Source organism: Aspergillus vadensis (assembly GCF_003184925.1).
Source record: "Aspergillus vadensis CBS 113365 unplaced genomic scaffold BO88scaffold_28, whole genome shotgun sequence".
Lineage (NCBI taxonomy): Eukaryota > Fungi > Ascomycota > Eurotiomycetes > Eurotiales > Aspergillaceae > Aspergillus > Aspergillus vadensis.
In genome coordinates, this window is record NW_020292066.1 from 401,475 (window position 1) to 426,334 (window position 24,860).

The following is a 24,860-nucleotide window of genomic DNA, read 5'->3' on the forward strand; positions in this document are numbered from 1 at the left end:
GCGTCAAGCGGATATGATACCCGACCACGTGTCAACAACAACAACAACAACAAATCTGACAAGCGATGTGCTTACCTCGCTTTAGCACACAGCTACTCTGAGTGTAGAGCACTACTACATGTACTCGCGTCTCTTATGCGTATACCCGCAGAAGTCGTCGTCATCACCAGCCACAACGTTAGCAGACACATTGCGCAGGCAGCGGATAGACAAATGAATCACCCATGAAGGTCAATCACAAAAAAGATACGAACGTAATCAATTAGATGCGCTATATACAACCATGCAGACAGCAGCAGCAGCAGGTCAGGGGTATCAGGGTATCTCGCAACACTACCCAAAGCAGTAGCCCCTCTTCCAATTCTTTCAATATATGCATGCATAACACACTGCCCCCTTCGGACGAAAGCTTCGTCACCTCCCCAAGGCCACCCTTGGGCTCCATGTGATTCTCCTGATTTTACTCTTTCATTTTCTTTTCTTTCTCAGACACTCATAGTCTGACCATCAGCCTCTCCACTGTTGACCGTCTTTCCAGTCTTCTTGATCGTAGCCAGCACGGTATCGTAGGGCACAGAAGGTTCGGTGACGACGTTTGCGGTTTGAGATTCCAGGTTGACGTCGAAGGACTTGACACCTGTGGAGGAGGAGGAGAGAAAGTCAGCGAAGCGGTTCAGTGCACTTGCTTAGTATTCTATTTGACGATTTCCTGGAAAGAAGGGGAAGAAAAACAAACCCTCGAGCTTCTTCAGGACTCGTTCCACGGCACCGGAGCAACCGCCGCAGCTCATGCTGACGTTGAACTTGTATTGGTGGTCGGACATGGTGTTGGCGGGGGGCGTGTGTATGTGTGTGTGTGTGTGTGTGTGTGTGTGTGTGTGTGTGTGTGTGTGTGTGTGTGTGTGTGTGTGTGTGAGAGAGAGAGAGAGAGAGAGAGAGAGAAAGCAGATAAGTGGAGTGTGGTGCGTGGATGAACAAATAAGTAAATAGAGAAGATAGAATGACGATGGCGGGGCTGAAGCAAGGAGAGGAGGGGTGGAGACAGACGGGGAACGTCGATCGATGGGCGTTTCGAGTTGAGCAACAATGCCGGCGTGTAACTGGCACAGCAAACAGCGACGATTATTATTAAGTAGATAGTTCCTGCGAGTAGGTAGATCGACGACGAGATGGAAAGAATTGGAAAAGAGTGCTTGAAGAATGAAATGAGCCTCGTCTCGTTCTTCTTATACTTCCCAGGGTTGGATATCGCAATCCCGAGGCGGGGCAAAGAAATACGCAGAAATCGCTCATTGTCTTACCAATCAAGCCGCTACAATTGTACATCTAATCTATTCGGAATATCTTTGAATGCTAATCTTCCAGTTATTTCAAAGGGCTTCTCAGGTTCAAAAAATCTGGATGAATAACCGAACAAGGCTGCTTTAAAAACCGGCCGCGCGCTTCTTTTTGCGTGCCTTCATTACATTCTTTCGCCCAGCTTCTCGGCCACCAAATGCGCCCCGCTCGATCTGTGTCATCGGAACATCGTCCTCGATAACTTGACTACTTTGCAGTCTGAGAACAGGCGCCTCATTGTGCTCTGGTTGACTTCCCCACCCCCGCACATCAGGAGTAACAGAAGTCATCGGGGCTAGAGCTGGTACGGATACATTCCCATTAGTCACAGTGGTAGTTCCTTGGGTTGATGGCGTCTTCTTGCGTTGACGACGTTTCGGTGTCGCTGCCTTAGATGCTGATTGCGACTCCTCGGTTCCCTGAAGCTGCATTGCCCTCTGCCAGTTGTACCCAGCCGGGTCGGCACCTGGTTGCCAATGGCCCAACATGCTCGCCACTTTTCGAGGCATATTCCGCTCGCGACTAAAGGTAGTATATGCTGAAAGGCTGGCATATGTAGGTTCCATGTCCTGCAGACTCTCAGCTTCAACTTCCTCGCGACCAAGAGTGCTTCCCGGTGCCGTGCCGCTGCCTAGATCATCCAAGCTACCGTTGCCTGTCCAGGCCGATCGCTGAAACACCCGCCTCGCACTTACATTAAAGGGGTCATCAGCCGAAATCATCGATGATGATGGAATATCCCCTGGGCTTATCCGCCTGCTGTCATCAGATTCATCAATCCCGAAGAGCGTCCGAACTCTTATGCGTATTTGAGCCAAAATCAGATCAGCGACAACTCCACGGATGATCTTCTCTTTCGTGAATCTTGTGCGCCCAGGAAGTTCGTGAGGCAGGCCAGCCAGCCAGTTATTGGTAAGCAGATCATAGATTGCAGGAAGGTCCAATCCCGAAACCTCGTATATGAAATCCGCCGATCGAACGAGAAGTGGACTAGAATGGCCGGACAGTTGGCGGTCAACCTTCCAATCTAAGAGAGCTGACTGGTTGCTGGAGAGAAATTCCTGGAGACTCCGCGAGTTCTGTTCGACACTGTCAAGTAATGGACTACTGCCAAGGGCCTCGAGACTAAGAACATCAGTAAAAGATAGTCTATATATAGCAGTAAAATTTACTTACCCTGTACGACATGTCTGGTCGTTGCCCACCCCGGCACCAGTGGCCATTTCGCTTAGCACTTGCATAGCCTCCTCAAAACTCCTTTGAAAGATTTGATTACCTAGGTCGTCATCTCTTGATGACAGCGTTAACCTTCCAGTAGCAGCAGCATAGACTTGGGTGTAGTCGAGAGACCATTCAGGGATTGCAAGTGGCGTTATGCTAGACATCCCCGTGTCTGCGGTTGTGAGCATACCGCTTCCCAGCATGGATTCCTCGCAGTCCTCTACTACGAATCGATCTTCGAAGTAAGCCGACTGCAACCTTTGCACTCCTTGATGCCTTTTCTTCACTCGTAAGACATCTCGTGCGGCTGGTTCATCATCCCGAGAGTCATCACGGGAGGGTGCCGTGTAAATTGATTCGTGGACAGTAAGACCTGAGTCTACCGCAAAAAGCTTTATGAGTCTAACATGTGGGTCGTGATATTGTTTACCGACTGACGATGGCAAATGCGTAATTTCCTTGAAGACCAGTGTTGTCAGCTGCGTGTTGGAGTGTCGTGAGCCTTCAGTATCAGGAGATGACAACGGGATCTCCAGTAAATAGGGGTCTGGTATCGTTGTCACATCCGCTTCATCCAGGGACGAAGATGGGCATTGCAAGGTTAGCGCAATATTGTTGAGGCGCGAGTATAGAACGAGGTAAAAGTCTATTGAGATTATCAGTACATGTGCTATGAAAGGGAGAGGTCTGCGGTCATCAAGCTACCTTCCCGCACAAGTAGAGGAGTCAGTCGCAATGTGGTGTCCTCGGGATCACGGAAATGGCGCCAGGACAAACGGGGTAGCAGAGGCGGTCGTGAGTCTTTGTCTGTTGCACTGCTCGGTTCAGGGCATGATGTTAAATCCAGCCAGAAAATTCGAGTTGTCGTCAAGATGAAAACATGCGACACGTTGGCAGAACTTCTCTTGATGTCCAGAATCCACTCCGATCTTCGCTTAAGGCCAAGCTCAATTGTATATGGAAAGACCTCGCCGCTTTCCATACGATAGAGCATTGGGCAGCGTCTATCAGAGACGACAAAGCTGTTAACATCACCAACCCATTCGATGGCTGCCCATCCATCATGACGAGTGTGGTCGTCGATGTCTTGGCCGTCTCCAAGATCGAGCCACGGCAATGAGCCAGAATTGACGGATATAGCTGTCCAATTACCCTTGTTGCGCCTGTGTCGGCCGGAAAGCTCCCAAACACTCCAATGACCTCGTTCATCAACAATAGCCAACTGCTTCTGATACCAGGGGTTGAAAGTCACGTCCGCATGCGCAAAGCCTCCGGTCCGCTGGATTGGTATCTCCACCAATGGGTTCGCATCCAGGCGAGACTTAAAAGAACGGTCGGGAAATGGGTGGTCACTGCCATGCAATCCTATGACAGGCACTGGCGTTCGGTGATACTGTGGTCGGAAGATGGTAGTCGAGCGGGGCAAACGAGCTGCCATCCACGTCGCATTATCTTCAACCGTCCGCGCAAAGCAGATTTGACGGACAGGAGCCCCTCCCGCCGACCACTCAACGGTCTCCGTCTGCCCAATTGCAGGAACACGCGCCCAGGAAGTCGTCTTCCGTCGGAGTTCGACAACATCATCTTCGATTTTTCGAAAGCTGATAGTGTTCCCGCACTCTCCGGATGCTATGACGGCGATAGGTATAACTCGGCTCCCCGAATCGTTGTTTTCGAGATCGACCGCATATCCTAGATCAAAAAGCGTAGAAACTGAAGGATCACATATGTCGCAGCCAGTGATAGCATGAGAGACGGTTTCGTTGTCGACTAGAGGCCAGCAAGCTGCAAGCTGGGGGTAGACGCGAGGCAAAAAGCCCTTATTCTCGGTTGAGGAAGACTGCAGTGCAGTGAGGGACGATTGAACCGTGATTTTGGTCACTCCGGAGTAAGAGATACATGAAGCTCCAGGAGGTGTCAGTCTTTCGAACTGGCTCGCGTCGATCTTCCAAACCACTTACATGGAGCTAATGTTCGTGAAAAGACCCATGTGTGAGCTTCTGAATTGTACGTTGGTTTCCCCAAATGCCCATATTGCAGAGCACCCACAGAGTGTTCATCCATCAGGTCTGTTTCTGCTCCTGGCGATATGCGCTAACTCTAGCCTTCTAACCGTGAGCATATCGAGAACCAAAAAGTACAACGTCTTGGTCACAGCTTGCGGACTGGTAGACGAGTCTCCCAGCAGTGTGCTCAAATGCAACTGCTTCTGACAGCTGTCAAATCATAATTTATGCATGCGCAAGGGTAAATGAAACATTGGGTGATCTCGCGAAGGTAAGACCAGGCAAAAGAAAAAAAAAATGGGTGATAGATCGATGCCAAGCTTTCGTTAGTCTGGAGCCCGGCGGTTGCGCCGCAACACCGCGCTTTAGCGGCGCGCTCGAGAACATGAAACAAAGTCAAGTAACCATCATCACCCCGCATCGCATACATCGCATTCCTCACAGACTACAACCACATCGGCACCAATAAAGCATCAAGTTAGATACACTATGAGCTCATCTTTTGATCCGTCGCTCTCGACAAGTGGCATGCGCCCGCCTCTTGCGTCGGCCGATGCACCGTCCCTGGCGGATTCACTCCCCAGTATCAACTTTGGGTTTGAGGATCTCCGGAATCGTATGGCACAGTTTACTGCTCGCTTTGATGCATTCATCGAGAGAGGCCGCAAGCAGGTATTGGAGGAGAGGAACCAATTCAGGATTGGATTGGCAGAGCTACAGGGTAAGCTATCGCTTTATGGAGATGGCGCTAGAGCATCGGACTAATTTAAATCCTACAGAGGATGAACGCATGAAGCAAAGGGATATCGAGATCCTGGACCTCAAATCGCAAACGCACCAACAAACACTACAGAAGGAAGCAGCTGAAGCAGCGGAAATGCACGCCGCCATTTCCTCCGTGACCCTGGAACGTGACTCCCGTCTCGCCAAGCGCGACCGCCTCAAGCAACAAATCGACGAGACCCAAAAAGCGATCAACCAGAAGCTGGAGGCGCAGAAGATGCACGCCAGGTATCTGGATGCTCAAGCTCGGCTGAATGTGCCGGAGTTGGACTTTTGGCAGGACTATCTGTGTTTACGCATTGAGGGAGCTGGGCGGGAGGATAGACTAAAGTTTGTGTACACCCATCTGCTCGAAAAAGACTGGGAAGCGGAAGCGTGGTTCGAACTCGGTACAGGGAGCCGCGATTACGCAGTATTTCATACACGACCAAAACTCGATCGGGAGGCTCTCGAACGGGAGCTCGATATCGTCAATGAGGATCGCGACTTTGGTGCGTTCTTGAAAAGAATGCGGAAGTTGTTCGTCGATACTATGAAATAGGGAGGAGATAAAGGCTACTTCCGCTTTGGAAATACCAAGTAATGATTAATGTATCAATACCAGTGTTTGCTTCACTTTGGAATCAGGTCCTACTATCTTAAGGCTTCCGTTCAGACAATGCAAAAAGGCATTTATCGAGGCTTCCTTCGTCTCAGCATACTCAGGAAGGTGGCTCAAGTAGCTCGCTGCTAAGGAATTCGTACAACAAAGGCATTGGTTGATTCGTACACGGCCTATGCACTAACCACCAGTGGCCTCACGATAGAATGATATGCTCCTGTTTGCACCAGCCGTGGCAAATCCTACTGATCTCCCAATCTTCGCCAGCCACTTGACACTCCAGATTGCTTTGTCTGTTTCGGAATGGGTGGCCACACATGCTCTTGTGTCTATCGACCAAACTTTGACCTTTCCATCAAACGACCTTTCGAATGTTAGATAGCATCCTCAATAAAAAATATACATAGCAACTTACCCGCTGAGGAGATACTCCCCCGTGGGGCTCCACGAAAGCGACATGACCCATGCGGTGTGCCCCGAGAGACTCGCCACTTGTTCACCAGAGGACGTGTCATAAAGCACAATCACCTTGGAATCCCCAGCAGCAGCAAGAAACTTTCCCCCAGGGGAGAATGCAACAGCTCGTACAGGTTTAACCAAGCCTGTATATACATGTTAGACAATCACTCGGCACTTTTGTCTGCTTCATTTGGACTTAGCTAGCACAACAAAGTACGCACCTGATAGGCTGAATGGCATGCGTCCGCTTTCTGTACTGAAAATGTAAACACTACCGTTTTCGTGTCCGCTTGCTATGAAGCGGCCATCCGCGGACTAAAAAGTTTATTCATGAGTTTAGGCCCCAAAAGTGGCAGAAGTGGACGAGTCTTCACCTACCAAATCTATGCAGGTGCCGAAGCTACCTTTGGTTTCATAGTCTCGGATTTCCTCGCCATTAGTGTCCAGATCCCACACCTTGATGTGGCCATCTTGCGTAACCCCGGCAAGATATTGTCCATCTTCGGACAAAGCGATGGCCCAAACATCCGCAGGTGTTGCCTTGTTTACTGGGTCATGGTCAGACACAGGAATGACACAGTGGAGTACTAGGGTATTTACCAGACGCTCCCTCATCCTTCGCCCAGACTCCGTCGTGGCAAGACCAAATCATGATCTCACCGCCAAAGCCAATACTGACGGCCCTCGAGCCATTTCCGTTAGTAACCACATGATGGCACCCGACTTTATGGGCACCGTCAATAGACTGTACTAGCGGAAAATCGGGGTCTGCAGTGGAGTGAACTTTGAGGGAAGAAGTACCCGAGGCCGACAAGATCTGCTTGTCAGTCACGGCCAGTGCGAAGATATCAACGGGGTGGGCTGGTCATGATATTAGTATATGCCAGGGTTTGCAGGGAGTCATCTAAAGTATACGAACCATTGTCGGCAGAACCGCAAGAGAGATATTGTTTCGACTAAACTCAATTGTTTCTCAAGTTAGAAACTACCTCAACAGCGATATAACTCCCCATGTAAGAACATTACCATGCTTAGACCGGAGCTCTAAATGCCTAGGCAGAGTAGGCCCTAGGCGAATTTGAGCACGCTGTATGGTTGTTGAGAGGAGTACGAATGTTGTTTGGGACGCGAGTTGATGATCATGGCGGGACAAACTGGCTGGCGGCCGAATGAGATCATGTTTCCAATGGCACCCACCACTACAGCGGGCCTTCAATGGAAGACTGACATCCTCTGCCCGACCCTACTAAAATTACTGAGTCAATGCGATAACACGACATGCAATTATTTAAATTCTTTTTCAATTGATATCTGGCAAATTGTACAAGTATACAAAATGGTCACAGTATAACTTTAAAAATATAGAAATAACAACACTAATATAGATAACCCTCAGGCTGTGCCAGACGCCGAATGCCATGCAGCATTTATCCTACACTTCATAAATACCAGGTAAAAATACAATCCCCCAATGCAAATCAAAAATCTGTCCGTTTTTTTTCATCATATATCTCGCCGTCTTTCGCTCTTTAAGCCGCCTGAGTTTGCTTCCATTGCTTCTTGACACCTGAAGGATAAATCACGATCAGTCGCTGAAAAAAGGCTTGATGGAAACGAGATCGCAGAGATTTTGCACCTACTTTCGACGCAGTGGGGGCACAGGACGTGCGAGCGCTTCACCTGGCCACATCCGGAGCATGTGCTGAGACTCTTCACGTCCTTCAAAGCCTTGCCAGCCATTTGTCGATGACGCTTCTTCATGTGAGAAGTCTTCTTCTTGGGGACAGCACGGAGAACAGAGTCCCAAATGCCCTCCATGATCCCGGGGATGCTCAAGGAAATGGCGGCGGGCTTAAGCCAGTTGGGAGACCAGGCGGAGGCATTGATAGCGAAACGAGACAACCGTCCTACGGCGGCGGCGGAGGACACGGTTTCCGTGAACAGGAGGCGTCGCGAGAGCATGGGGGCGGACATGGTGGAGGGAAGGAGTTGTAGAGCCAGAATTCGGGAGGTGCCGATAAGAGCTGAGACAGGAATTGGAGCTCAGATTGGGGAGGAAAGAATTGGGCGAAATGGCTGGCAAGGCGGCGGCATAAAATCGAATAATTCTGAAGCTTTTCCACCGATTTGGGGTCTGGAGACACGCTAATCCGTTGGGGGAATAGCGGGCCCCCTGAGTCGCAACCACCGCTTTTGGGTTGGATGGCCAGAGCAACGCAGCTTTAAGGGGCCCCCGGTTGTTCTGCTTCCACTCCCTCCCTCGCTCGAAAACGCTTGGGCATCGCCGTTGCTCTTGTTCTCCTCGATCTACTACTTCCTTACTACTACTTGGTGGGCTGCCCCCCTCTTTTTTTTTCTTCTTTCGCTGTCAATTCCTCTCCAATCTCCCCATTTGTTTACCTAGTCTTCATTTTCACCCTTCCCTCTCGCTACTTACTCCCCCCCGTCTCGCTCTCCCTCTCTAACCAACCATCTCCCCACCCCTTGGGACGCCCGTCGACTGATAGATATACCATCCCCCGTTTGCTCTTAATCCCTCTCTCGTTATCATCTTCAAGCGTCCTTCAAAATGGCAGCCGCAGCCAATTCGTCTTCCACCAATCCCGCGACGGTCTTCCCTCGCAGCCACGTCGGTTTCGACAGCATCACCTCCCAGATCGAGCGCAAGCTGTTGAAACGTGGATTCCAGTTCAATGTCATGTGCGTTGGTGAGTCGACTCTTTCACCTGTCATGTCCGAGAAAAGAGAGCCCCTTCCCTCCCAGCTAACATGGACGAAATAGGCCAGACGGGTCTGGGCAAGTCCACTTTGATCAACACCATCTTTGCTTCGCACCTTATCGACTCCAAGGGTCGCATGACCCCCAACGAACCTGTCCGCTCGACCACCGAAATCCAGACCGTTTCGCATAGTATGACCTCTACGCCATTGCCGCTTCACTCCTGGCAGAGCTAACCGCCTCGTCTTTAGTCATTGAGGAGAACGGCGTGCGTCTGCGTCTCAACATCGTTGACACTCCTGGATACGGTGACCAGGTCAACAACGACAGATGGTAATAGACATTAACCCGCAATATCTGTAGCCGAGCTAATGTACTACTAGCTGGGATCCTATCGTGAAATACATCAAGGATCAGCACTCCGCATACCTCCGCAAGGAGCTTACCGCTCAGCGTGACCGGTATATCCAGGATACCCGTATTCACTGTTGTCTGTTCTTCATCCAGCCGTCCGGCCATGCGTAAGTCTATCGAGCTTTTGTCACCGAAAATCACTCCCCCGGGGCTAACCGACTCTACTTTCATATAGTCTCAAGCCCATTGATATCGTTGTGCTCAAGAAGCTGTCGGACGTTGTCAACGTTGTTCCCGTCATCGCCAAGGCCGACTCCCTTACCCTCGAAGAGCGTCAGGCTTTCAAGGAGAGAATCAAGGAAGAGTTTGCCTTCCACAACTTGAAGATGTACCCCTACGACAATGACGAACTTGATGATGAAGAGCGTGCCGTCAACGTCCAGATCAAGGTACGCGAATCATTATTGCACAGCATTCAACTTATCTCTGCCTCTAACGCCGGTCCAGGACATCATTCCTTTTGCTGTTGTGGGTAGCGAACGCACCATCGTCGTCAATGGCCAGCAGGTTCGCGGACGTCAAAACCGCTGGGGTGTTATCAACGTGGAGGATGAGAACCACTGTGAATTCGTCTACCTGAGGAACTTCCTCACTCGCACTCATCTGCAGGACCTTATCGAGACGACCAGCCAAATCCACTATGAGACCTTCCGTGCCAAGCAGCTGCTGGCACTGAAGGAAAGCAGTGCCGCTGGAAGCCACCCCGGTAGCAGCCGTCCCATCAGTCCTTCGGCGGACAGAGAACTCAGCCGCAACTCGCAACGCATGACTATGAACGGTTACTAATTTGGCTGAGGGGATCAGTTGATGGCGGTGGTCCCGTGGAGCGACCGTTTGAAACGAACCATTGCCATGTATCCGCGACCAATCAAAGGCCCAGATATGCAGTCTTGAGGGTCGCTTTTCTTTCCATGTTTTGTTTTTACTGCACCACCTTCTTATCGGCATGTTCTTACAGATATCCTCTTTAACTTCAGGCTTTTCCTTATCGTATTAGTGTTCATCCTACCCTCTCCACCCTTGAATGAGAGGTATTCGTCTTGCTTTGATTCATATGAATTGGTTATTCCAGGTCGAAAAGAGCTAGCAACGAAAGCGCTAAGCGTTGTCTCGTCATTTCCTGTACTTAATTCCCTTAATTGCGCATCGCCAGGAGAATATAGCTGGTTCCAAACAATGAGTCATTACTGTTCTTCGGACAGTGAAATCTATGGGAAACACATGGTCTAAAACTTCATACTTATCAAACGCGCAATGGCCACTGCAGCATCAGGCTGTCTGTAACCGACTATTGCGACGCACCGAAGTTTCCACCGTCAACAATCCAATCCCTCAACTCCGTATATGCCTTCTCCAAATCGTCATTAACAACGATCTTATCGTGAGCCCGCGGGTCCTTGGCATATTCGAGCTCGTTCTTGGCTTGTGCGAGACGCTTGGTCAGGCTCTCCTCAGTCTCCGTGCCTCTCCCGCGCAATCTCTTCTCCAGCTCCTCCACCGAGGGGGGCGCCAGGAACAGGAAACGGGCGTTAAGATCGGTACGCTTCACCTGCTTGACTCCCTATTCCAGTAGAATACTATTAGCATCTTCTCTGAACGTCTACACTATGCATCGCGGCATCACTTTGGCCGGCAAGAATAAACGGATTCTTACCTCCATCTCAATATCAAGGATACAGATCCGGCCCTGCTCCGCAATGTTCTTGACCGCTTGCACACTAGTGCCGTAGTAGTTTCCGCCGAACTGCGCATGCTCGATGAAGCCGTTCTTGCTCACAAGATCTAAGAAGTCCTCCTTTGTCGTGAAATAGTATTCGCGGCCATCCTGCTCACCCGGCCTAGGAGCACGAGTGGTATCTATTGTCGCAAAACACCAGGTCAGATTACAGTGCGTTCGTGCTGACGGGGTGACAATCAGGGGAGGTTGAACGAACGCGAGATGGAAAAGCCGAAGCGATCAGGAATCTCCGCAAATAGTCGCTTCAGCAGAGTCGATTTTCCTGTACCTGAGGGGCCGGACACCACCACCGGACGGAACTTGTGCACTAGATTGGGAGTCATGGTCAGGATATTGATTGAGTCAACCGTTCCTGACACGAGAAGACGCACCAGCACTGGTAGCCATTGTCAACACTGAGGAGCGGACTGCTGAAGGCGTACGAATAATCTTCGAAAAGGAAAGAACACGGTGCCTCAACAGGCAAGAATGCATGAATTAATTGTATGTGTATGGGAAGCCGGAGGTGTGCTTTGCCGTTACTTTGGGTGGCACCGTTACGGCAGAACCAGAGGCGGTGGGGGGGCGCCAGCCGGTTTAGGAAAAGATATAATAAAAAAAGTTAGGACAAGGCGATGGCGAATACATATTCTGATAAGAGCCTGCTTATCGTACAACCTATCAAAGAAAACACCCGCACCTGCCCGGATTCTACTTAGGGTCGGTCGAGTTTTGAGCAGCAGTGATCAGCAGCCACAGTGTCTCTATTTCACGGTTTTGGTGGTAAGTGCTCGGCACTCTGCGACTCCTGCTCCAAAAAATTGGACCACAGCTCCGCTAGCGACTCTTTGCTGGAGTTCCCATTATCCAGGAATTCCGTTGCCAAAGTCTGGCTGCTTGGCGTGCGGTGGACGGGAGTGCTCGGCACCCTCAATTTGCTAGAGGTGCTAGACGCCCCTGGACGCGCAAGACCTGCCTGCTCACGTTGCTCTATTGTGTATTGTCAGCATTACTGTATATGTGGCACTATATCAGGCGCCGGTGTGGTTCGCTCACCATCAGACCAGCCTAGGAGGGCGGCAATAAGCTGCAGGATCTGAAATTTTTTGGGATCTGACCGGTCGAGAGCAAGGAAATGCAACAAGTGGTTTGTGACAATATGACTATAGGAGCTTGTAAGCAGTGTTCTTCGGAAGATCTGGACTCATTTGTGAAAGTCCGACATACCGGTCAACATTATCCTCTGGCTTGCCTTTCTTAAGGAACCGCAGGGCCTTTGTCAGGTGGTCGTTCAGCGTTACTGCTTCATGTCGGAGCTTCCCAATCAAGAGGTTCTTCTCCTTGACCTCTTTCTCAAACGGCCGTACTCGCTCAAGCTCTGTTTGGGCATCCTGGAGAGCCTTGTCGGCCTTCGAGGCTTTCTCCTCTGCGCCTTGAAGCGCCTGCTTCAACTCATCTAGCTGAGCATCGGAGCTTTCTACAAGCTCACGGAGTTCCTTTTTACGTGCTATTGCCTCGTAAGCATCTGCAGTCGTCATTTGCACACCGTTATGCTCTCACCTGTCTGGATCTCTTGTAGCGCACGCTGCAGCCCATCCACAGTGGCCAACTGGGAATCACGTTCGGCAGCAGTCTTCTCGTAAGCATCCTTCACGCTAGCAAGCTGTTCCTCAAGATCTACGACTTTCTCCCCCAAGCTTTCTCTGACTGACCGCTCCTCCATTGCCAGCACTTCCCAGTTATGCATGGCCTCTTTAGCCTGCTCAAACTCGGATTGTAGGTAATTCTCCTGTTCAAGCAATTCCTCTTTCTCCTTGAGCCAATTTTGTTGTGATAGACTTGTGCGGTCCCGCAATGTTGAAAGCTCTTTCGACATCTCGCTATTTGCTTGCGATAGTTGCTCTAATTCAGTAGACTTGTGTTGGGTTTCCTCCTGTAAGGTCGAATTCTGCTCTTCAAGCTCTTCGATTCTCGATCTCGCTTGCGCAATTTCTTCCTATCCGAGGTTTAGTGAAGAGTGGACGGAGGTTCGACTTGAGGCAGTAGAACATACAGCGTCTTCCCGTAGTCTCTCTCCAAGCTGGGACTTGATCGTATTCACCCTTTCCAGGAGTTTCTGAAACTGCGTTTCCGCATGCTCCTTCTTGCTCTCGGCGTCATCTAGTCTCTCTTGCAGAGCTTCCATGTCTGCCTGGTGTTTGGTTTGTATTTCCTCCAACGATTTCCGCATATCGGTCACCTCTGCGCGTAACGTATCACGATCTCTCACAAGTGCCTCGAGCCGTTCGTTTGATTGCTGAATATCAGGACCGGCGGACTTATTCGCGTTCTCCTCGGGTCCAGCCGTATCGTGAGCGACGGAGGACTCCGGATCCCCCGTAGCCTCCTTTGTCGAGCCGATAGTTGAATCAATCCCATTTTCATTTCCGGCAACTTCGTCATCTGTATTTTCGACGTTCTTCTCCGTGTTTATATTACCCTGCACATCTCATGATCCAGATTTAGTGCCCGCAGGCTTTCGATACTATGTTTATGCGGGAGTCCTTACAGTGTTTTGCATGGCCGCCGACGTCTCGTGTGCTTCCTTATTAGAACCAATTTCAGGGCGTTCATCTGATTCCTTGGGCTTAGCGGCCCCCTTGTTCTTCTTCTTGTTCTTCTGTTTTGCGCCTGGTTGACGATGGTCAATCGTGAGCACGAATGAACGTCGGAAATTAGGGAAAACGTAGGGAGGCGCGATCAACAAACGGACCTTCGGGCATTTTTCTTCTTCCGACTTTCTAGGAGAAAGCGTTTCGTTCTAGGGCTGCTGCGATGGTCACTGCGCCGGACGGGCTTGCGTGTCGTTATGAGGTAGGGGCCATAGCTGTCAACATCGCTAGCGCAGGGAGATTGCTTCCGCCGTCCGCAGCTCTCGCTTAGGTACGCAGAACCACCTCCACGACGCCTTACGGGATAGGCCGCAAACTTCAACCACTACAAAGTATATCATGCCATATCGAGCAGCTTCTTGCGTGAAATATTTCGTGTATTCTAGCATATGACTTCATGAATCTTTCCAGACTATTGTAGGGTCCTCCATTCAGTCAGGTCACCGCATATTAACCCCAACCACTACGCCTGATGATATGCCCAGGGTGTCCATCGATCGCACAAGTCGCAACTGCCTTGGGACTTCTCTCGACAATATGTCACGACGTTGTTGCGATTCATAGCTCTGAAGCAACTGCCCATGGAAATCCGAGTTTTCGGCTTGTTCCTCTAATGACCGATCTGCACTCACCCTCTTGCTATCACATAAAGTCATCGAGGAAATCAGGATCTCGGTCCTGATTGTTGCTCGCCTGAACATTCTCCTCGCTCATCAGGTCATCATAGGCATGAGTTTTCTGCCACTTCAACTGTTCTCGTTCCCTCCGTTCCTGTTTTTCCCTCGATCGCTGCTCCTCTCTTACCTTACGTTCCTCTTTCTGCTTCATCTTTAGATATTCATCCTTCTCCGCCTTGAGATCAGGGTACTTTTCGATACGCGTCTTGTTCAATCGGTTGACAATTGGGTTTTCCCGTTGTCGGACAAGGACCTTGCGGACCATTTTAGGATTGTGGAAAGAGACTTGGCCGGTCGCCATAGATCCATCCTTCATAAGATTCGACCATGGCGTATAGATCACGGTTATATTGTCCTTCTTGTTGCCTGCTCTGCGACTTAGTTCCCCTCTCGTAGGTGGTTTCGGCTGCTGAGTCGTCATTGCTAACCTTCGATCGAATTCGCTTTGGTAAGCTGTGCACAATCTTCTAGCAGCTGCTGCGGGATGTTGTCCCATGTTTCACCTTCCCGGAGGCGGAGATATACGTGGGCACTGGACAAGTTATCGACGTGGAACTGGATGTAGCATCAGCTCCGGTTAGATTCTTGCATCTCTGGCACAACAGGGTGGTGAACAAACCCTACAAGGTTAACACCCAGATGCAAGCGTCAGCACGCTGTTTGCGAAAGGTAGTCGGCGACGGCGCAAGGGTGACGGTACCAGACGTCCTTCTCCAACCCATGTTTTATAAGGTCCTCATCTGCCCACAAAAATCGTCAGACTCTGCACATGTTCTCAGACTAGAACATGGTCGTCGTACTCTCAAATTTATCTTTCCCAACATAGATGAAAGCCGAGGGGTCAACGACCTTGGACGTGTAATAGTATACCATTTTGTCACGATGACTTCTGATCAGGGATCGGCACGACAATATTAGCAACAACGCGAAAACAATGCAAGCTCGGCAAAGGAATATTCAGTATCCTCAAGCGATTCGACGAATGTGTGTGGAAAGATTTCTTTGCCAAAGAGCGCGGGGAACTAGATGCGGATTAGTCATGTTTGTATCCGTAGTAAAGTTAAGCGTGCTTTGACTATTTCAGTACTAGCTAACTATGTATAGATGGGCAGATAACTACTTTAGCAGCCAGTCACTTCGCTGCTCCATAAGAGGTATCATTCCTGAGTTTCATAATGTAATTGCACAGGTATTCTGGTGGTCCAAAGTCAAATAAATACCTGCCTACTGCTTACACGTTGTTACCACTCTATACGTAGGAATCGTGCCCTTCCAGGAGCTCTCACTCTACGAACCTCTGACCGAGCTGCCCTGTCACTCTCCAAAGACATTGCATCAGCAGTCATTGGTAGGTGAGTATCAAAATTATGGTTAGCGTGTCACCCTGGACTCCAACAGCCTGCAACAGACTAAGTGGGTGTTCTAACGAGCCCACAGCAGGGAACATGGGGGCCGATGCACCGATGGCCCTACTCATAATCCCTGGGTTTTGGCGCGTAACCCTCAGGCTTGGTCAACTAGTCTCGACGCTCACCAAGGCACTTCCGTTCGTCAGCGGCAAGGGGGTTGGCTAGCTGAGCCATCCTAGAAGAAGTCGCCCATCAGAATCAAACTTAGCCTTTGGAATGAGTTGTCGAGATGCAGTGCCCTTGTTGTCACCACTGATTCACTGTGGGTATGGACACTCCGTGCATACAGTCGGTTACCGGGAGGAATTTACGCAGAATGGGCAGGAAAGTCCACTCCTCTCGTCATAGAATGTTTGACCAGACACTGGCGGTAGTCCATAGGCTCAGAATTTCAGGCATGAACCTGCACCTGGGGTAGGTTTGACAAGTGGCAGGCATGAGATATAGAGGCTGGTCCGAACGACGGATGACCCAGCTAGGGGAGAAATACACCATTCATATCCGTGTATAACATTGGATACTGCGCTTGCTTATGCAGCAATGACAAGGAGCATCATGCTTCCGGTTGTAACGGCCATACCTCGGTCTGACAGAGGTGGAGATACAGTGTCAACGTGTCAGTATGGTGACCCTGGCGCATAGCTTCTATTCGAAAAGAAAACAGAATGCAGGGATAAAGGGTAGGACGAACGGTGGCTCACGGCATCAAGTGCAGAGGCGCACACACACCCAGGGCATGGTGGTTTGCTTCCCCAGTAAGGGAAATAAGAAAAAGAAAAAAAAAGAAAAAAAAAAAAAAAGGTTGGATCGGTTAAAGATAGATCAAGTCGATCATAGCTCTAAAGGATGGATAGTTGTAATCTTAGAAGAACGAGGGTCCGTTACTCAGCCTTCCCTATGTTAACTAGTTGGATATGAATGTTGTTTTCGCGATACAACGGGCCGGGTAGGTACTAGTTATCCCACTGCAGCCACTGGGTCCATTTACTAGCGGCGGGATATATATAGAGCAAGACCCTCGGTACCACTACTATCACTTAGTCCCAAAGGCTAAGCGCAGAAGCATTCACTATTGGCCGCTTGTCTCGGGAATGAGAGACAGATCGTCAGCGGCTACTGAGAACTAAGTAACGACTTCGGTTGAGAGTAAGACATAAAGCGGTGTATTAAGTTGAATACGGAGATCCTTTCAACTACTACTAGCACGACTGCTTGAAGTGACTAGCCGAAACGGTGAGCTGCTGCCGCAGGATCCAGCCTGCATGGGCAATTGCAACGGAGTACCTCATAGTAGTAGGAGGTAGTGCTTGACGGAAAATTGATGCATATTTTCTAACCAACAGGAGGATTGTGGTACGATTCAAGGGATCAAGAAGAGTTGAAGGGATTAAGCATTCTCGCTGGTGTATACGTTGCGAGCACACATTGTGTACATCTGAAGCAAAACACTGACTTTTCTTCCTTTTCCCAACAGCGAACCTCTCAGAGATGCGAGTCATTTCACCTCCTAGCCTAATACTCCATACCGCCGCCGACCGATTCGCCTTTGGAGCGAACCACCCAAGACCCACCCAGCTCATGCACCGGACCGTACGGACTTGTGGGCGAGTCGTACGTATGTCCCGGAGCACACTTGACGGAGAGTTTGAACTCATTTGAAATTTGTGGAAGCTGTCCGAACTCTCAAATCCACATCCACACCAATTATCAATCATCGCCCATGATACGAAAAATAAAAATGAGAAAAGAAAAAAAATAGAATCTGAAAAATATAGAATCTGAAAAATATAGAAATGAATAATAAAATAGAAAGAAAGAGGAAAAAAGAAGGGAAAAGGATAATTTATACACGTTGAACATTTTATTTCCTTATTTCAATCTACCTTACTTCGGAGTCCCATTTGATTGGTGAAATTGGACAATATCCCCGAAATGCCAGTCACACATGACCACGAAAATTCTCTTCTTACTGGACAACGTCTAAACGAAATCGGAAGAACCGAGCTAAGGGAAATTTTTAAGTTTTTTTATCTTTTTTTTTTCTTCCTTTTTCCCCCTTGCTAACCACGTAGACCTCAGACAAGATGGCTCCAAAGTCAGATACTTTCAACCCCATTTTACTCCGTAACGAGACCCAGTCCATCCACGGAACAGTAATACACTCAGTTGCTGGATTTGTGCAAGCGCCGGCTGTTCCTAGACGGATTACCCGTAGTTACCGGACGACTACCACCGATCCGTACGTAACCAGTTCCCAATCTCGACTAGTGACAACCAACCAGCGGCAGCCGCTCGTTTCGGCCTGGTTCGCAACCCTACCAGTTTTACCCTACCGTGGAGCCCGAATCTGACACTTTTCCCATCGCGAGAAAAACCGTTACGCCAAGGGCTCAATACTAGAAGCTGCTACAGCGGGTGAGCCCGTACGAAACCCCACCTGCCACATGGCCATACAAATCAGAGCAAATGGAAGGGAAATTAAAGAGGGTGAACGCGAGGAGAGAAGAAGGGACAGGTGGAAAAAGGGTGACCGAGAGAAATAATATCCCCACCACTGCTGCTTCTCTCACCTTTCCTGAGGTATCTAGCTAGATACATACACTACGGTTCGACGTGCTCCAGACAACTTCCGGAATTAAGTACATCAACTGAGATCTTTGCACAATAAAGATATTATTCTTTTACTTTTTTTTTCTTCTTTTCTTGGTTTTTTTGTTTTCCTTTCTCCCCGGCTCTATCACAAGGCACGAGGACTCGGAACAAGATCAGATCTATCAAACCTAACCAAATCCGATAGGCTGAAATGGACACCAGTCGATCAGTACTACTCACTTTTCAAAAGTGGCACTCCTGCATAACAGACGCAATCCATGAAGAGCCCATCCAATGCTTTGAGAAAAGGTAGGGAAGGGGGGAAAGCGGTAACATGGGCATGGGAGGATGGAAGAAGGACAAATTAGAAAAAGACATAAATAGTAAAGGATGGAAGACCAGGAGGCTTTAGTAGTTAGTCCCGAAAGAAACAAGAGAAGGTGGGAAAAAAAATCAAGTAAGGAAAATAAGAAGATAGCAGAATAAAATAAAATAAAATAAACGAGGATGATAATTAAAAATAAAAATATTGATGGGGAAAAAAGAAAAGAGAAACGGGAGAACGTAAAAAGAAAAAGAAAAGTTTGTTTCTTGTTTTTTTTTTTTTTTTTTCACCTATTTTATTTTTCTTATTTTTTAAAAGAGAAAATAAAATGGGAAAAAAAAAAAAGAGAGGAAAGAGAAAGAAACCCTGTAGTATTAAAGGTAAAATTGGAAACACATTCAAACATGGATGTTCCCCCGGCGCCAGCACGTCCATTCATTTAACAACATTAATATAATATTCCATGTTCATAGAATTACTCTAAATGTATTAGTCTACTTGGCTATTCTTACTATGATTGAATCATTAGTATTATTCTCCCTTGTTAGAGACTCGATCCACGATTACCCAGCAAACCCCCTACTCCACCTAGACGATGATAAATGGGGAAGGTCGGAGCTTGCCAAAGACAGTCCGCCAAAAAAAAATTTGATGAGAAGCTCAGGGATCATTCTATTTCTACCCCTTTCTTCTTCATTCATTAATCTGGCTTGTCCTCCCTGAGCAATCCAGCATTCTGCAGTACCCGCGGGATTCTTCTGTCTTCGTTTCTCTAACACTTCCTTCAACGAAAATCCAAATCGAGAGACCGAATATCTGCCTCGAAATTCCAAGTGCAATTACCCCAGATGGCTGGAACAGCGAAACTTCCCTCCTCTCCCGAAGTGCAAAATGCCTTAGCCCGCGCCAGAGAGTCCGAGTCTGGTCCTGACGCTGATACGATGGCTATACTTGAAGGTTCCGTCAACGGTCTATGGGAACGTATCAAGGCTGAGCCAGATTACGTGCTCAATCAAAAAGAATTCTCCTTGTTCAACTACTTCATCTTGCGCTATAAAAAGGAACCTGCGTGCAAAAGAGCCGTGGAGCAGTTTTGGAATCATTATCGCGCAGACGACTCGGCCACCAACGGAAGCAAGACTTAGTGACAGTAGTGCGCTCGTCAAATAGCCGTTCCTATGCCTACACCACCTTCAGGCTCAAGGCTCCGAGAGAGAGAGAGAATGAGAAAATTGTGGGCGCCAAGCCATGATTGAGCTTGACAGTCGAATCAAGCAGATAATCTTGCACTCAGACGCAAGCGCTCAGCAATTTCCCCGTCAACGACCTCGTCGTCTGCCAAGACAAACAAGAAACTGAGATGTGGCAGGAGTGCGATGGGGTGAAACTCGATGGCCGCAACATATGCATCTTGAGCCCTCTGAAATCTTTGGTTGGGGAATGCCAGTCACAGTTATAGTGTCCAGTTATTCTGTCGAGGGTCAATTGATTGACCATGCATTCTGATCCCCAAGTCCGAGCTGGTTGGTCCGATACCCGAGCGGACGAGTACACGGGTATAGCCGTCTCGACTGTATCCGTCAAATGACGACCGAACTGTCGAAAATTGCCAGTTTGAAACGTTGGCATTTCATGCTCATTTATGTTGCGTATTTCATTTCTTGCCTATCTACTGTGTGGTTTCTAGGGAACAAATTTATCTTTCGTTTTATCTCTCCCTCTTTTTCAACTTGTTACTAATTTCCTGCTCCGATCTCATCATGTCTTTCATTCATCCTTTTTTTTTTTTTCCCTCTCTTCCGCTGTTCGATCTGCTGCTAATTGAACAAGCTATGGGATCATTTTCCAAAATAAATTGTTTCATCATCACAACTCAGGGAGAGATCATCACTGACCTGGACCCTCTCCTGTCCGTGCCCCGCACTTACCCCTACGGGGACTTCTAGGTCCCTCGGCTGACGTGTTTTCTCACGTACATAACCACCAGCAATGGGTGCTGTCCTAAATTCTAGCACAGTGAGCTACACCAGGGACCAGCCAGGGACCAGCCATACACATATGGCATCTTTCTGAAGCGGAGTAGCCATTCCCAGGCTAGTTCTGGGTGTACATTTATTTGCTTACGCCCTCGGGGGAGGAGGATGAGGAAAGGGGTTTGGGTGAGGGGGGAAGGAATAGAAATAAAAACAAGGCACGTCTGCACTCTTACCACCAACAAGTCGGACTCGGAAAGCGGAAAAAGAGATTTGTCGTTGGGAAGCGGACTCTTCCGGAGAGCAGTTAGTTTAGTTTACGTACCTTTGTTAACATGACACTAAGAGGCTCCCGCGTACGATAGCCATGCAGCTACACTTTAGATCCGCTGTAGTTCTGCACGAGGCCATAAGCACGAAATGCCCTCACTACTGCACCTGAGCGCCAATGGTTTGCTAAAGGAAACGTGTATACAAACTAGTAGGTACAGTAGTAGTAAAGTAGTCATGTAGAACATACTTTTTCTATACTTAGTTAGAAGTATGGATAAATATTACATAGCGAGACCTGGTAATGAAAAAATGAGCATGACTAGAAGTAGAATTGAAGATAATAGATTCCTGTGCAACGATTGGTTGCTTCTTAACTACTTAACTGGTAATGATGACGGTCCCTCCAGATTCTTCCAGGTTTTCCCCTCCCCTTCCCTCACTCAAATTCAGCCCATGACCTCCTCTGGGGCGGGTTTTGGGTTTCCCTTGGCGCCCGCCCCCTCTTCCCCAAAACCCCCCCCCCCCACCCCCGGTCAAGTACCACACACTATAGTTGTACACTATACCACCCCCGGTAAGTGGGGGCGGGGAGAGGGGGGAGAAAGCGGCCAACTGGGGAAAGAATCAGAGAAATTGGCGGTAAATTGAACAAAAGAAATCAAATCAAATTAAAAATAAAAATAAAATTCAAATGAATCGAGGAACCTCCCGCTGTCCGGGTAGCATCCAAATCGGGCTCCCGCGCAGACATGGTTCCGCAGGCCTTTTTATTGGGTGAATGGGCACCAGTGGATTTCCGCGATCCGGTTACTTACGAGGAGTACTAACTGGCTAACAGTATAAATTAGTCTGTACCTTGGTAGATTGTACCTACTAGCAACCTACTAGTATCGCGCAGTACCGGGAGTGATTGAATAAGAGCTACTACTCGCTGGCCCTAGTAGGCCCCGAGCGGCTACCAACTACAGCAACTAGCTGGGTGTAGTACCTGGGTATCACATGTGGGTGGTTGCATCCTCAGCGGCTACATGAATGGTAATACAAGCGAAGTGTACCTAGTGTACGTGTTCGCTCCTAATTGTTAACAATGCAGGTAGTACTGGCTCAGGCGCTATAGGTAGTGTAGCCAGGGCCCCACGCGCGAGATAAATTAGCTATAAATATCTGCCTACCATACGTGCTATGGAGCCCGCTTATGATATTGTCTAGCAGTATCTACCTTTATACCTGCTATGCGCCCACGTCAATCGTTGGAGAATAAGCCGCCTATCCCCGCAGAACGAATCATGGGTATGTACCGGATATCTCGAGTACATGGGTGCGGATACCCTTGCTTTGCCAGCCGAAAGTCCCTGAGCAACTTACTGCTAGGCAGCAAAGGCACCGCCTAGAACCTCCGGGCCTAACAATAGATGTTGATCAAAGGGGCAAACAGGCACAAGAAAGTAAGAATTTGGTAATGTGAAAAGGTAATCGCATGCACACAAGTCTAGTCTCTGTCCTAGCAGACTGGAATGATGTTTACACGCTTGCCCCACGCTACCCTTCATAGTCCGGCACTTCATAGATGAGATACACGGCTTCCAATACCTTCCTTGTCCTGTCTCAATGCAAAGCGGCATGCTTCTGGCCTTGCCGTGACTGATTGATGTAGTTTCCCAAGCAGTAGTCATGAATTATCTGCACAGGAGAACCTCCTTCGAACGACGTTTTCACTGAGATTGCTTTGAATCGATCTGATAGATGAGTACACCCCAACTATACACTGGACTCCGGTTAGTTGGTTAGCCAGTGACAACGGTAGGTCCAGCTTACGACAACTAGCCCGATGATGACATTCATGCAACTGAAGCCTATCAGCATTGTCTGTTTCCAACCGAGAGGCCTCCCAGGTACATTGAGGTAAAGCCAAAACAAGCCTGGAAGACTGAACGTAAACCAGCTGGCAAACAACGAGCTCTGCAGAATAAGGGTCAGCTGTCTTCGTGACCAAGGGGGTACCTTTTTTTTCTCTTTGTTTCCCTATTTGTCCCAAAAACTTACCGTAAGCCCCAAGATATCGTTGAAAACCGGTATGCTTTCCCCTACTACCCAGGCCAAAAACCATAGCGTCGCGCATACAGCGACCCATAGGGATATTGCACCGAAGGAACGTGAGTGCATGGCATTCCTGCCGTGAAACATCCGCAAGTATAATGATTTCACCGCGACATGGGCGTTGACGACACCTGCTATCACAATCTGACCTATGCGATCAGTTGAACGACAAGGGAGCACGGCTTTGATTGGGCTGCCTACCGTTGGGATTGCAATACCATATGCTATCTTCTTGAAGAGTGGACTGACTGAATTGAGGGATGGGGAAGCAATATCCTTTCCAACCAATACATAGAGTACAATAGCCGTCACTGTGTAGAGCGTCACCTCAGTCACTTGCAATAACGCCAGTGCCCTTGGGTAGTCCTTCACATCCCGGAGCTCTGAAAAGAAGGCAAAGAAGGCAACATGTCCAGCATACGCAAATACAACGTTTGCAATTGCAACCACTATGTCGTGAAAAGTAGGCGGTAATGATGTCTGGATAGGGCTTGGCTTGTTGAGAGATGCTCCAACCATGCTAACCAAAACTGCTCCGAGGATACTAGCAAAGCTGATTGAGGAGAGAAATGACAGGCTTTCGAGACGTCGTGGAATGGTGAAGACGATCGAAAGCAATCCTCCAGCCACGGAAAATAGAACTGTACAGCCCGAGTAGCCGGTGAGAACGCTCACCATGATAGAGAAGGTCAGTATATGGCTAGCCATTACGAATATGAAGAAGATAAGCTGAGCAGCGCCCAGGATTTCGAAGCCAGTCCTTCCCCACAGTATGCTTCCGGCATCAGCCATGGTATGTGTCTGAGCATAGCGACGCTTGAACTCCCCAATGACTAGTCCTGTGTAGGTCGTCAGCACCCCGACGCCAATGATGACGGCAATTCCACTGCGGAAAGTTAGCTTGTGCAGGAATCATGGCTAGTTTTCCGGCTAAGGAAACCGTACGGGAAAAGACCCAATGTAGCTAGCACTTTGGGGAGAGCCAGGATTCCAAGAGAGATGGTCTCTGCTATCATAACTGGTATCTTTAGGACTTCATGTTGTAACATGCATGTTTCAACCCGAGATTACTCACTCATTCCAGCCTGCCTGGAGGTTAATTAGCTCCTAGTGGCTAGTAGTTCTCAGAGACCGGTAGCCTACTCACCACCAAGTCAATGTCTTGTACTTCACCTCCAGCCCGGTCTCGTCTCCGAAAAGATCCTCCCCCTCACAGTTAGTGTGTGGCTGGGACATTCTAGTAGGACGGTCGCTCTCTGTCTTCCAGAATTCTAGGCTATTCTCACGCGGCCATGAGGTCGCAACCCCGGCACGCCTCTGAAAAGCGTGCCATGTCATGATTCAGTGAGTGTGCAGTATAAACTGTCAGGCAAAGAGGTGAATATGTAATACGCTGGCGAAAGCCTCAAACAACGTTCAATAACCGTAGTTTCGTTGCGGGAAGTCTGAACTCTTAATCACTATTGCAATTTAGGGTAGAGGAGGCTCATTCCCTGAGAAAACTGGAGAAAAATAACCTTGTCGAGCAGGCGTTCCTTCCATGACCAGTCCGCATCCATGAACTTGCCCGATTTGTTTCATTCTGTTGTTAAATGTTCACCACCA

General features: G+C 48.9%; 11 protein-coding genes across 11 annotated transcripts; 3 read left to right on the top strand and 8 right to left on the bottom strand.

The window, feature by feature from the left end:
* Positions 1-249: 249 nt before the first annotated feature.
* On the bottom strand, positions 250-929 carry BO88DRAFT_408202 (copper metallochaperone ATX1). The gene is made up of 2 exons (XM_025707654.1): positions 737-929; positions 250-637 (listed from the first exon to the last, which is right to left on the bottom strand). The coding sequence occupies exons 1-2, from the start codon at positions 822-824 to the stop codon at positions 486-488; spliced, it is 240 nt and encodes a 79-aa protein (XP_025558683.1). The 5' UTR covers positions 825-929; the 3' UTR covers positions 250-485.
* Positions 930-1,324: 395 nt separating this feature from the next.
* Positions 1,325-4,821, bottom strand: BO88DRAFT_373861 (uncharacterized protein). The gene is made up of 4 exons (XM_025704288.1): positions 4,521-4,821; positions 3,265-4,464; positions 2,515-3,205; positions 1,325-2,463 (listed from the first exon to the last, which is right to left on the bottom strand). The coding sequence occupies exons 1-4, from the start codon at positions 4,621-4,623 to the stop codon at positions 1,425-1,427; spliced, it is 3,033 nt and encodes a 1,010-aa protein (XP_025558684.1). The 5' UTR covers positions 4,624-4,821; the 3' UTR covers positions 1,325-1,424.
* Positions 4,822-4,966: 145 nt separating this feature from the next.
* BO88DRAFT_396752 (kinetochore Spc25 family protein) lies at positions 4,967-6,030 on the top strand. Its single transcript, XM_025705252.1, has 2 exons — positions 4,967-5,286; positions 5,345-6,030. Exons 1-2 carry the CDS (start codon positions 5,055-5,057, stop codon positions 5,887-5,889), a joined length of 777 nt encoding a protein of 258 aa, XP_025558685.1. The 5' UTR covers positions 4,967-5,054; the 3' UTR covers positions 5,890-6,030.
* Positions 5,801-8,728, bottom strand: BO88DRAFT_491232 (SKI complex subunit WD repeat protein SKI8). Its single transcript, XM_025712845.1, has 6 exons — positions 8,049-8,728; positions 7,009-7,269; positions 6,787-6,956; positions 6,630-6,723; positions 6,365-6,551; positions 5,801-6,313 (listed from the first exon to the last, which is right to left on the bottom strand). The coding sequence occupies exons 1-6, from the start codon at positions 8,380-8,382 to the stop codon at positions 6,130-6,132; spliced, it is 1,230 nt and encodes a 409-aa protein (XP_025558686.1). The 5' UTR covers positions 8,383-8,728; the 3' UTR covers positions 5,801-6,129.
* aspD (septin aspD) lies at positions 8,643-10,761 on the top strand. Its single transcript, XM_025707655.1, has 6 exons — positions 8,643-9,116; positions 9,191-9,319; positions 9,379-9,460; positions 9,511-9,648; positions 9,717-9,930; positions 9,989-10,761. Exons 1-6 carry the CDS (start codon positions 8,978-8,980, stop codon positions 10,325-10,327), a joined length of 1,041 nt encoding a protein of 346 aa, XP_025558687.1. The 5' UTR covers positions 8,643-8,977; the 3' UTR covers positions 10,328-10,761.
* Positions 10,762-10,829: 68 nt separating this feature from the next.
* On the bottom strand, positions 10,830-11,666 carry BO88DRAFT_457789 (guanylate kinase; the record flags this gene model as incomplete). The annotated part of the gene is made up of 4 exons (XM_025711006.1): positions 10,830-11,102; positions 11,196-11,398; positions 11,476-11,586; positions 11,651-11,666. The coding sequence occupies 4 exons, from the start codon at positions 11,664-11,666 to the stop codon at positions 10,830-10,832; spliced, it is 603 nt and encodes a 200-aa protein (XP_025558688.1).
* Positions 11,667-11,894: 228 nt separating this feature from the next.
* On the bottom strand, positions 11,895-14,111 carry BO88DRAFT_408211 (putative Golgi matrix protein). Its single transcript, XM_025707656.1, has 7 exons — positions 14,011-14,111; positions 13,807-13,928; positions 13,312-13,737; positions 12,819-13,254; positions 12,486-12,765; positions 12,315-12,421; positions 11,895-12,248 (listed from the first exon to the last, which is right to left on the bottom strand). Exons 1-7 carry the CDS (start codon positions 14,018-14,020, stop codon positions 12,028-12,030), a joined length of 1,602 nt encoding a protein of 533 aa, XP_025558689.1. The 5' UTR covers positions 14,021-14,111; the 3' UTR covers positions 11,895-12,027.
* Positions 14,112-14,270: 159 nt separating this feature from the next.
* BO88DRAFT_446800 (putative DUF814 domain protein) lies at positions 14,271-15,564 on the bottom strand. Its single transcript, XM_025710314.1, has 4 exons — positions 15,387-15,564; positions 15,286-15,326; positions 15,015-15,141; positions 14,271-14,952 (listed from the first exon to the last, which is right to left on the bottom strand). Exons 1-4 carry the CDS (start codon positions 15,457-15,459, stop codon positions 14,552-14,554), a joined length of 642 nt encoding a protein of 213 aa, XP_025558690.1. The 5' UTR covers positions 15,460-15,564; the 3' UTR covers positions 14,271-14,551.
* Positions 15,565-17,046: 1,482 nt separating this feature from the next.
* BO88DRAFT_155924 (uncharacterized protein) lies at positions 17,047-17,822 on the bottom strand. Its single transcript, XM_025701557.1, has one exon. It carries the CDS (start codon positions 17,708-17,710, stop codon positions 17,195-17,197), a length of 516 nt encoding a protein of 171 aa, XP_025558691.1. The 5' UTR covers positions 17,711-17,822; the 3' UTR covers positions 17,047-17,194.
* Positions 17,823-19,760: 1,938 nt separating this feature from the next.
* On the top strand, positions 19,761-20,057 carry BO88DRAFT_349986 (uncharacterized protein; the record flags this gene model as incomplete). The annotated part of the gene is made up of 1 exon (XM_025703477.1): positions 19,761-20,057. One exon carries the CDS (start codon positions 19,761-19,763, stop codon positions 20,055-20,057), a length of 297 nt encoding a protein of 98 aa, XP_025558692.1.
* Positions 20,058-22,934: 2,877 nt separating this feature from the next.
* BO88DRAFT_350109 (uncharacterized protein) lies at positions 22,935-24,491 on the bottom strand (the record flags this gene model as incomplete). Its single annotated transcript, XM_025703482.1, has 6 exons — positions 22,935-23,117; positions 23,202-23,399; positions 23,457-24,141; positions 24,201-24,273; positions 24,331-24,344; positions 24,403-24,491. The coding sequence occupies 6 exons, from the start codon at positions 24,489-24,491 to the stop codon at positions 22,935-22,937; spliced, it is 1,242 nt and encodes a 413-aa protein (XP_025558693.1).
* Positions 24,492-24,860: the final 369 nt, after the last annotated feature.

What these genes read in the sequence shown, in the direction of transcription:
- BO88DRAFT_408211 (XM_025707656.1), bottom strand. An exon ending in GCTACAAGAGATCCAGACAG is followed by an intron (nt 12,766 to 12,818) that starts GTGAGAGCATAA and finishes ACGAGGCAATAG; the next exon opens with CACGTAAAAAGGAACTCCGT. An exon ending in CCTCCTAGGCTGGTCTGATG is followed by an intron (nt 12,249 to 12,314) that starts GTGAGCGAACCA and finishes AATACACAATAG; the next exon opens with AGCAACGTGAGCAGGCAGGT.
- aspD (XM_025707655.1), top strand. Translation starts at nt 8,978, where the DNA reads ATGGCAGCCGCAGCCAATTCGTCTTCCACCAATCCCGCGACGGTCTTC. An exon ending in CAGGTCAACAACGACAGATG is followed by an intron (nt 9,461 to 9,510) that starts GTAATAGACATT and finishes ATGTACTACTAG; the next exon opens with CTGGGATCCTATCGTGAAAT. An exon ending in CCGTCAACGTCCAGATCAAG is followed by an intron (nt 9,931 to 9,988) that starts GTACGCGAATCA and finishes ACGCCGGTCCAG; the next exon opens with GACATCATTCCTTTTGCTGT.
- BO88DRAFT_155924 (XM_025701557.1), bottom strand. Translation starts at nt 17,710, where the DNA reads ATGATTGATAATTGGTGTGGATGTGGATTTGAGAGTTCGGACAGCTTC.
- BO88DRAFT_491232 (XM_025712845.1), bottom strand. Translation starts at nt 8,382, where the DNA reads ATGTCCGCCCCCATGCTCTCGCGACGCCTCCTGTTCACGGAAACCGTG. An exon ending in GAAGGATGAGGGAGCGTCTG is followed by an intron (nt 6,957 to 7,008) that starts GTAAATACCCTA and finishes ACCATGACCCAG; the next exon opens with TAAACAAGGCAACACCTGCG. An exon ending in GGGGAGTATCTCCTCAGCGG is followed by an intron (nt 6,314 to 6,364) that starts GTAAGTTGCTAT and finishes AACATTCGAAAG; the next exon opens with GTCGTTTGATGGAAAGGTCA.
- BO88DRAFT_373861 (XM_025704288.1), bottom strand. Translation starts at nt 4,623, where the DNA reads ATGGATGAACACTCTGTGGGTGCTCTGCAATATGGGCATTTGGGGAAA. An exon ending in TTCACGAACATTAGCTCCAT is followed by an intron (nt 4,465 to 4,520) that starts GTAAGTGGTTTG and finishes CACCTCCTGGAG; the next exon opens with CTTCATGTATCTCTTACTCC. An exon ending in TCCTCTACTTGTGCGGGAAG is followed by an intron (nt 3,206 to 3,264) that starts GTAGCTTGATGA and finishes TAATCTCAATAG; the next exon opens with ACTTTTACCTCGTTCTATAC.
- BO88DRAFT_446800 (XM_025710314.1), bottom strand. Translation starts at nt 15,459, where the DNA reads ATGGTATACTATTACACGTCCAAGGTCGTTGACCCCTCGGCTTTCATC. An exon ending in TGGGAAAGATAAATTTGAGA is followed by an intron (nt 15,327 to 15,386) that starts GTACGACGACCA and finishes TTTTGTGGGCAG; the next exon opens with ATGAGGACCTTATAAAACAT. An exon ending in CAAAGCGAATTCGATCGAAG is followed by an intron (nt 14,953 to 15,014) that starts GTTAGCAATGAC and finishes GTCGCAGAGCAG; the next exon opens with GCAACAAGAAGGACAATATA.
- BO88DRAFT_408202 (XM_025707654.1), bottom strand. Translation starts at nt 824, where the DNA reads ATGTCCGACCACCAATACAAGTTCAACGTCAGCATGAGCTGCGGCGGT. An exon ending in AGTCCTGAAGAAGCTCGAGG is followed by an intron (nt 638 to 736) that starts GTTTGTTTTTCT and finishes CCTCCTCCACAG; the next exon opens with GTGTCAAGTCCTTCGACGTC.
- BO88DRAFT_396752 (XM_025705252.1), top strand. Translation starts at nt 5,055, where the DNA reads ATGAGCTCATCTTTTGATCCGTCGCTCTCGACAAGTGGCATGCGCCCG. An exon ending in TGGATTGGCAGAGCTACAGG is followed by an intron (nt 5,287 to 5,344) that starts GTAAGCTATCGC and finishes TAAATCCTACAG; the next exon opens with AGGATGAACGCATGAAGCAA.